The 9,777-nt window shown below is 45.4% G+C and overlaps 1 protein-coding gene across 1 annotated transcript in view; it reads right to left on the bottom strand.

Moving 5' to 3' along the window:
* The window catches only part of SUGP2 (SURP and G patch domain containing 2), an 18,115-nt gene that overhangs the window by 3,543 nt on the left and 4,795 nt on the right, over nucleotides 1–9,777 (bottom strand). The window contains 9 exon segments of the mRNA XM_006885868.1: nucleotides 796–1,214; nucleotides 1,668–1,779; nucleotides 2,346–2,815; nucleotides 3,108–3,228; nucleotides 6,884–7,949; nucleotides 7,951–8,046; nucleotides 8,048–8,107; nucleotides 8,109–8,307; nucleotides 8,309–8,450. Coding sequence (XP_006885930.1) covers nucleotides 796–1,214; nucleotides 1,668–1,779; nucleotides 2,346–2,815; nucleotides 3,108–3,228; nucleotides 6,884–7,949; nucleotides 7,951–8,046; nucleotides 8,048–8,107; nucleotides 8,109–8,307; nucleotides 8,309–8,450 — 2,685 coding nt within the window.

Genomic DNA, 9,777 nt, shown 5'->3' with positions numbered 1-9,777 from the left:
GCACTAAAAAAAAAAAGAATTCTGATTCTCCCCCACACACCACCACCTACATCTGATAGCAGATACACTACCGGTGGGCACACACTGTATACCATCAGGCTATTCCTCAGTTTTGGATCAAAGGTAGGTAGATGCATAGAGCCAAAAACTCCAAGTGGGAAGTCAACACTCCCACTGCACACTCCCCTGTCCAAAGCTGGGCTTGGAGCACTGCTGGAGACATCCACAGCACATAAGAAGAACATGAATGGAGAGGTATCTTGAGAGGTACGTTTGAGACCAAACAGAAATGTTGAGTTTTATCTCAACACAGTAAAGCTGTGCTTGGGATACAGACCTAGCAAACTGCTTACATTAAACACCACAAAGGGTGGCATACAGAGTTAAACATTCAACTAGTTGCCAGAAAGTTTAGCAGTCTGGACTCTCCCAGCGGTGTCTTGAAAGGAAGGTCTGGAGATGTGCTCCCTAAAGGTCAAAGTACTGAAACTCTATGGAACATAGTTCTATTCTGCAGACAAGGCTTTAAGAGCCACAAGAGACTTGATAACCAACTAAGAACATATACAAAGACCAGAAAGCTGCCTGCTGTAGACATGCAGACCAGGGCACTTGCCAACAAGCTTCTCCAAGAACCGGGAGTCTACAGAGAAGACATGTCCTGTCCAAGCAAATCACCAAGGAGGCAGTGCAGGGACAGGCAAGATGGGAGAGCAGGTTAGGGAATGTTTAAGGGGTCTGTCCTCAAGCTGCTTGTTGTGGTGTGAAGAAACCCTCTTCCCCCATGGCTCTCACCTTTGGGTTCCTGGATTAGGCACACCCTCTTGGGGGCTGGGATCATGCCAACCTTCAGTGACTTGCTACTGACCCTCTTTCGGGGGTAGTAGGTACCCGTGGAAGCCTGGGATGGGGCGGGTGTACTTGCTGGGTCATCCTCAGTAGCTGTGCTTGGGAGGCCATCAGCGCGGGCCGTGGCCTCAGAGCCCCCAGATGCATCAGCCACGCCTCCCGACCCAGAGGCCTCTCCAACTGCACGTGCTGCTGCCTCGTCTTCCTCCTCCTCCACAGGAGGCTCGCCTTGGCTCTTCCTGTCTCCCTCCAGGGAATCCGCAGAAACAGTAAGTGGAGATGATGGAAAACAAATTGAGGGACACAGTTCAAACACTTTCATTCGATAAAACTTGAAAGCTGCGCTGTTCTGGTCATGAAGGAACCTAGGATGAAACAAGGATGCACAGGTCAGGTGCTGCTAGAGGCACGAGACACTTTGCCTCCTCTATACCCCATGCCCGCCTCATTCTGGAAATCCAAGTCATGGAAGACCATGAGATCAGCAGTGAGACTGAGTGATGATGAGCTGCAGTAGTCAGTGTGATGAAAGCTGGCCATCTCAGGCTTCCCAGGCAAAGGATGGAGCCCCCTACATAGCCAGATTTTTACCTGTGGACACACACAACACCCTGGACATCTTCTCTGAACCAAGTATTTTTCTCTTCCCTCTTTGGCCAGCTCTGCTCGGCCACAAGTCCTATGAAAACGGCCCTCTGGGGTTTTCTCCTTAATGCCCCAGAAAGACCAGCTGCCTAGACTCCAATCTGCCCCTCTCCACGCAATGGGAATGAGTTCTCAGCAAACTACCCATGCTACACAGGTCAGGAAATACACACCATAGGTCAGGATTGTCGGCACTGTTCTCGATGCTGAACTGTTCAATCTCTGGTCCCACCTGAGCAACAAATCGTGCCAGTTTCTCTGCTGTTTCCTTGGTCTTTTCATCAACTGTAAACAAAAAGTGTCATCAGGGTCAGTTCCATGCAAAAGCTGTGCTCTGTGACCTGGTGTGAAGCAGGACCAAGGATACTCCAGCCAGCAAGAGGCAAGTCCCGCCAGGGAGCTCAGAGCCTGTTGTGTGGAGATACACCCAGGTGAACAGTGTGGGTGAGGGATACAGTCCCATTATGCTATCACCCAAGCTTGCAGACCAGGACCCTTGCTGCTGCTTGGACATCTACATCTACCTTGTGTACTCCATTCTAGAGGTCTGTCATGGAGCTGTAAAAATTGCTGGCAGAAGTGCAGTGTGGGGCTCCCACATTCTCTACTGCTGGGAGGGAAATTCTGCCCACGAGAAGAGGTTTGCTTGGAGGCTATATCAACACTCAGAAGAACTCATAGGTTGGCCAGTCTTGAGAGACACACAGAGGACCTCACATATAGGGAGTCAGGGTGGCCCTTCTGTATGTCCATCTTGTTATAACCAGGCTTCACCAGGCTGCATGGCGGACACTCTAGTAGGGCCTAGAGATGAGGACTGAGAGGGGCCAAGGGAAAGATGGGGCACTCACCCTCAGCGGATGGGCAGGTAGAGGAAGTCTGAGAGGCTTCAGGAATATCCACGTCTGCTGGCTTCGGTGGTGAGTCCAAGGCCTCTGAACTGGGATCCTGAGGAGTCAGTGTGGAAGGTCCCGGTGGGGAGTCCTTCACAGAGACACCTCCATCTGGTTTGGTGGGCGCTCCTCGACCCTGATGTCGAAGTCTGGCACCTGACGAGAGGACGGTCTGGGTGCTGGTGGTCACACTCTTCACCTTCCAGCCTCGGGCTCCCTGGGCACGGAGGAGGCCCCGCCGCCGCCGACCGGGAAGGAGTCGCCTCTTGAGGCTGCGCACAGCCTTGGCATAAAGCATGGCCCTGACTGCACACTCTGCTGGGCCTGGCTGCTGGCCGTCACCACTTGAAGCCTGCTTCCCCCGTTGCACTTCTGCCAACCTCAGCTTGTAGTATTTGTACTCCAGACTGTCTTTATCAGACAAAAACCTGTCAGGGACAGAAGAACAGGTGTCAAAATACCAAGACGGTATCAGAAGCATATCTGCTAAGCCCTTTCAGAGTGTTGGGTCACTTAAGGTCTGGGCCCATATCCAATACTACAAAGAGTCACAGGGCTGTGAACAGAACCCATTAACACAGAATCATCAGCCCCAAATGTGAACAATTCTGAGAGGGAGGAACGCTAACGTCAGTCAAATGAGTCTACAACACACTTTTTCTTTTCTGTCGATAGCTTTATGGGAGGGGATAAAATGTGAGAATCTATCTGAAGACCTACCAGTGAGCAGGGTCCTCCTTGAGTGCAGTTCTCTCCTTAGGAGACAGACTGCCTTCCACCACACGCATCACCAACTTGTCAATGGTCTGAACCATCTTGTGGCCTGCTCTCTGGGGTACAGCTGGAACACAGAAACCAGGGAGTCTGGTAAATCCCTAAACAACAGTTCAGTCAAAATCCAAGACAGAAGCATTCAGCAAAAATGAACACTTCTTCATGAGAGCCCAACACCAAAGAGAAGGCAGTTGTCATTCTAGAAACCAACACTTAAAATATAGCACAACCAGCAGAAAAGTCACAAACTTAGGAAGATCCAAAACAATTACTCTCTATATATACTGAGTATGAACTTTTAAGAAACAACGATAGTTATAGAAAGGCTGTAGGTCTTTTGTTCATAGTGTCGCTATGAGTTGTGCTCAACTCAATGGCAATGTACAACAACACACTAATATTAAGAGATTTTTCTGTGTACCTCTCAACAACCTGAGTGTCTACAATAACATAATTAAAGGAAAAATACACACATATAACCAAAGCCAAACCAGTCCAGTGACCCTAGAGAGCAGAGCAAAACTACCCTAAGGCAGTTTTAGAAAAGCAGATCATCACATATTTCTCCTGCAGAGTATCTGGGGAAGTATCTGAAACATCAACCTTTTGGTTAGCAGGCAAATACTTTACTGCTGCACCACCAGGAATGAAAAAAAAAGAACACATTTAAAAGAAAGGTGTTATCTATATATGAAAATGTACCTATATATACTCATCTGGACAATAATCCCCAACATAATGTTAGAGAGAGAAATATGGACACACAGAAGTAGACAGAAAGCCACTAATATGTTAATGGTATGTATCTCAAGGCAGTGGATTTATCAATTATTACATTTTCTTTAACATTTAGGAAAGAAATACATGTTTTGTAATCAGGAAAAAAATGTACATGATAGTAGAATAATTTGGAAAAGGACTTTCAGAAAGACTGTACAATATGAAGAATGCAAGCGAGAGCACCAAACTATACATTCAAAACTGGTAAACTGGTGAAGGTTTAACGCTGGGCACCAAAAAACAAACTTACATACATATGTATACTTACCACAAATAAAGATTACATTTTAGATTATCTTTTTTAAAAAAAAGTCAAGTGTCTCAAGGCAGCTGCTCACATAAATACTAGTTGTTTGTAAAAAAAAAAAACCACAACCATTTTTCTGAGGTGTAAATTTATTTCAATTACTATTCTATTTACATGCCACCAAAAATGCAGATGAGCATCTGTTAATCCAAACATAAGTCTTATATCTGTTCGTTTTAATAGGACAAACTGGTTTCTGCAGTCATCCAATAAAAATTGCCACTGAGTGGGACCCACATTCCCTGTTATCCTGTAATGAATTTGGCATTCTATAGGTATTGGGCATGTATGCATCAATCCTTAACTACTGCTTCAGTGCAGGTGTTTTCCCTATGACATTGATGCTCATTTTCTTTTTTATTATTTTTGTGTGAGTGTACCGTCAAATCGGATCTGACTGGTACAGGAGGAGATTGTCCCTCCTTCCCCGGCAGAGCATCTGGTGGATTTGAACCGTGATGCTCATTTTCTAGACTTTGTTGAGTATCATAAAGTCAGAACCTACTCATAACTGACCCTCCAGCGGGTTCTTAACAGGGGGAAGTTGCATGAGGGGAGGTTGCTCGCTGTGTTACTAATTTTCCACCAGAACAAGTCAAATGGCTTAATGTCAGGAGGCTTTCAAAGACCAGGACCCTGGTGAATTCCTGCAGCCACCTAAGAAAGGCCCTGAGTGCAGAAATGTCAATGACAGTCAGTGCCCGCCATCTTGGCCCAAGATTATTTTTGTTCTGTGCCATCAAGTTGGAACTGATGTGTAGCTAACCCTTTAGGGGGTTTTCAGTGAATCTCATGGGAGGTTGCATGTATTTCTCCTGTGAAACAGCTGGTAGATTTGAACCACATGCCTCTGGGTTGGCAGCAAAAGAGGTTTGGGGAATAGCAGGGAACTCTGGTGGTATCGTCCACTGGAGTTGTGCTGCTAATATAAAGGCAGATTCTCCAGTGGCTTTATAAGGAGAAAGATAAAAACCTCCTGGAGGGTCAGATATGAGTGGATTCTGACTTGGCGACAATGAGTTTTTTAAGTTTTGGGAACCGAAAAAAGAAATAATCATGGCTATTGAATTAAACCTAATCAAATAATCCCTTCTGCAACATGAAACAGAAACATCAGGGAGGCCCCAACAGTCATTGAACACAGGCCAGTGTGCAGTCCCTCCCGGTATCCCTGCAGCTCCAAAGAACAGAACCTGATCTCTAAAATTAGGAGACCACCTGAATTCAATGTGAACTCAGTGTAATGAGGCAGAAACTGCTGTAGAAACATTTCTACATATCTCCATGACTACATCTGCAGACTGAAAGGTTCCATCACAGAATGGTCAAAGTAGGATACATGGGTGGTGACTAGTCCCTGCTCACACAACTTTCTTTAGTAACTTCCACCTCCACATGTGGAGGTGTGAGTGGAGAGGGAGCCTAGTTTCAGCCTAGAGGCCTCCTCAGCAGCTAAACTATGGAAGAGCTCAGTTCAGGGTTGAACCCAGTACAGGTCTCTGGATGTACTCTCTAGGAGGCTATGAAAGTGAAAACAGGGAAAAGACTGTCCTACTTGGCTGGGAGCACTGCAAGGGAAGCTACATTTCCTTGAAGCATAAGACACATATCAACCGAGATCATCCTTCCTGGAAGCAGGGCTGCTTCAACGCCCCTCCTTTATGGTTCTTCCATTCACAACGCACCAAGGCTCTGCTGATTCTGGATGCACGTAGTGACTCAGTAGTGTCTAATCTGTCCAGAAGGGGAAGGAAAATGGGCTTCCCCAGCCTGAGTGGCCTGGTTGGCCGTCCCTGCTAGCATTCCTGCTACTCTGGGGGTGGCAAGGCCTCCCATTCTCCCAAACCCAGAGCAGGCATGAGGCCTCACACAGTTACTCCCCTCAGAACTTAGGAACTCCCTGGAGGTCAGAATCAGGGTATTTTCTTCAACTTATTATCTCAGGATAAAACAAGAGTCTTAACTTTGGTTTCAACAGACAACAGACTCTAAGCATGGTAGGTAAACCTGTGTGCATATTTCTTGGCAAAGGCTGCAATCTAATGCCAGTTCCTTAAAGAGTGAATGTCTAAGGCTTCTGCAGAGGCAGATTACTGACACACATTTATGAACTGGATGGCGTGCGTGCACACGCTCACAGAGGTAGCCCTTCATTTATGACAGGGCTCTAATTCCATTGACTCCACTGTACGTCACTTTTGACTTAAGTATCATTGTTTTGTTTTTTTAAAAAGTTCCATTATTACTGCCTTTTATTACTATCTTTATAAAGAATTTTTGTCTTTCAAGTTTAGAAACACTGTAAATAGCTTGCCTCCGGAAACCCTATGAACCTGGAGAAAGGATGAAAGATGCACATGCAAGTGTCGAGCACTTTCATTCATAGGGTCACTATGAGTCGCCTACGACTCGATGGCACTTAACAACAACATGCAGTAAATAGTCCTGATGATTAGCTATTGAAATAAAAAGATGGTCATACTGCGGCACATTTATTCAAGGGCCATCTGAACCGACCAATGTGTGAGTTATATACTAAAATCTCAATTCGTTTAATAATCTCCAACAGAATAAAGTACATGACCAAAAACTACAAAAAAACCAAGCCACAACAGTCAGAATTTTCCTTCCTTACCATCCTTCCGGTCACTCGGGGCCTTGGTTGTCTGAACGTCAGCTTTTGTAGAAGGAACCTTCTCCTCCTCCTCTTCCTCATCCTCCTCAGATGACTCAGGTACAAACTTCTTGATCTGGATCGGGTACCCACTAGCGATCAGCCAGGCCTTCAGGTGGTCGATGTACTCTCTTCCAAACAAAGTAGAATCCTCAAAGTTGGGAAATGAGGCGGGAGAGGGAGCTGAATCTAGAAGGCCCATGGCCTCTAAGATTTTCTCTTGCCGGAAAGAGGAGGCCAAGGAAAATGTCTGTCCCAAAAGGGCCAAAGACTTGCGGCAGAGTGAGTTGGTGGTCTCTAAAGCAAAGGCCAAATCCAAAGGAGTGGTGAGGGTCTTCATCTTAACACTGAGCTCATAGGCATTGCAGGCCATAAGGAGTGGTGTGATGCTTTTCAGAAGCCGGTCTTGGAGCCTCATTATATACTTGTCAAAGGGCTTTATGACTTCAAAAAAGCAATTTTTGGTTTTCACAGCACCTTTGTCTAAAAGCAGGTTTAAAAGATCATTATCAACTCGGGGTGTTTTCAAAGCAGAGTGCTTTAAAAATTTGATAGTATAAAAGCAAAAATCTCTGTGCTCTGGCTTTAAGGAGCATTTGAATGAAGCAAGTGTTTTAGCACAGGTTTCTGTTTCAAGCTCAAAGAGAGTCTGAAAAAGTTGGGAAAATTTAACATCATCTTTTATGGTGTGGAATCCTGCCCATTTGATAATTTCTACCCCAAATCTTGAAAAGACATCAGACTTATCCACGAGGTCAAAGTTCATCTTCCTTCTGGGAAGCTGGATATTCTTCAGCTCAAGCCCCAAGGGGAGGTTCTGCACAGGGAACTGGGTATCTTCTGTCCCCAGGTTGGTTCCGAGGGTCAGATCAGGAGTTAGGATGGTTTTCTGGACTTGGTTAGCTGCCTTGATCTGGGGAGTGACACGATTTATAGGTAAATTCTTTGTGGTCATGTTTTTTAGACTGACAAGATTCCCAACAGCCTGAGTCTCTCCCTTCCCCAGAACACCACTTTCCTGGTCAGCAAATGTTGAGAATTCAGCCTCCGCCCCAGTGCACAGGATGTGCCTCACTTGGAAGGTCCAAGTCGTAATCCTGACTCTCCTTCTCCAAACACTCCTTTCTCAATGAGCCTGGAGGAGCCAAAGTCCCCTAATAATGAAAAAGAGCCAAAAGCATATATATTCCTGCGACCAAGAGGATTCTTGTGAAACTGGAGGACTACATTCTTGTTTTAAAGAACCATGGAGTGCAAATTTCCAGTCTTGAGACTGGAAATGTCCCAACTTTGGGTGGCTAAAGACCTGGTCCTGAGAGTCAGAGTGGGAAAAGTCTAAGTCTTCGCTAAAGTAGATATTGTCACTCAAAGAAGGGTGCTGGAACTAAAGGCAGACCTAGGAAATCTCTTAGGCCTTCTCTATCAGTGTCCCAAGGATGGGTTACAGACCTGCTGAGGGAGTACCTGGCTTCACTGTGAGTATCTTCATACATCTCTGCTCTGGACTGCTGAATGGTCCTCACGAGATCTGAAACACAAGTCAGAAAGACACACACATAGAACTCAGATGCAGGTATGCACATGTGGTCCTGGACCACCAAATAGAAAGAGCTCTGTGAGGCCTCAGTGCTTTTTACCAGCTCAATTTTGTCACCAATATCTAAGATCTGGGAACTATGGTTAAAACCTCTTTATCATGTAGGACAGCAGAAGACTGGAGGCACTGCACCTATTAACACTGCTCACTTCTTCAGGTTCTCTCCTTTATTCTACAGGGATGGAAAGTGATAACCCCTTTAAAACTCTGAGACTGGTGTTTGAATGTCTTTCCTGTGACTGAAATGATTCTCTATTTTTGCTTGTCTTCATCCTTTCCAGAAGACACCCCTGCCCATAACCCTCAGTGAGGATGAGCCATGGCTGACTCCTCCCATCCTCACTGGACAGAAGCTGGGCAGCTGACCCAAAGGGGCCGACTCTGCTGTTCCCATCAGTCCTCTTTGGAGTTCACTAGTAAGGCTGCAGCAGGAGTGGGAAAGGCAAACATTAAGGCAGCTTTGTCTAGTACCACTGCTGACTGCTCTCAAAGGGATCACAAGAGAGGTCTTGGACAGGAAAAAAACAAAACAAAACCCAAAACCCTCAAAATTATAAAGATTAACAAAATTGCTGATCTAATGTTATGTGCTATCAAGTAAGAATCAACTCCTAGCTGATCTTCCAGTGGGTTCTCAGAGGCTGTAAATTACATTAAGAGGAGACTGTCCTGTCTTTCTACCAGAAAGCAGCTGGTGTATGCAAACCATGTGCCTTTGAGTTTGCAGTGCAATTCCTTACTACTAAGCCACCAAGTGATAAACAACAGCCCAACCAGTTGGTGGACCAACCATAGGCAGCGCAACTTCTTAGCAGTAAGCCACATTTAATAGACTGGCAGATTCCCAAGATTATAGTACTTACTAACCCTTTGAGCTGCAACTAAACTCATCTCTGTGCCTCAACTTTAAGACAAACAATGGACAAGCTTGGAAGATAAACACCAGGGAGTTACTTTCTAGATCAATCAAAAGGTCAGTATTTGCCCAGGGACAAAGCATATAAAGCAGGAAGAATGCTGTTAAAATGTGGGGACTAATAAATTTCATTGAGACAAAATTTATGTGAATGATCAAAAAATAGAAAACCCAGCTCTGGTGGCCTAGTGGTAAGGAGCTGCAACTACAATCCCAGAGGCACACGGTTCAAATCCACCAGATTCTCTGCCGGGAAAGGAGGCACAATCTCCTCCTGTACCAGTCAGATCTGATTTGATGATACACTCACACAAAAAATAATAAAAAAATAAATAAAAAATA

The sequence above is a fragment of the Elephantulus edwardii genome, unplaced genomic scaffold (genome assembly GCF_000299155.1).
Source record: "Elephantulus edwardii isolate Elephantulus edwardi_28Jun2011 unplaced genomic scaffold, EleEdw1.0 scaffold00045, whole genome shotgun sequence".
NCBI lineage: Eukaryota > Metazoa > Chordata > Mammalia > Macroscelidea > Macroscelididae > Elephantulus > Elephantulus edwardii.
This window is presented reverse-complemented; position numbering and strand designations above follow the sequence as displayed.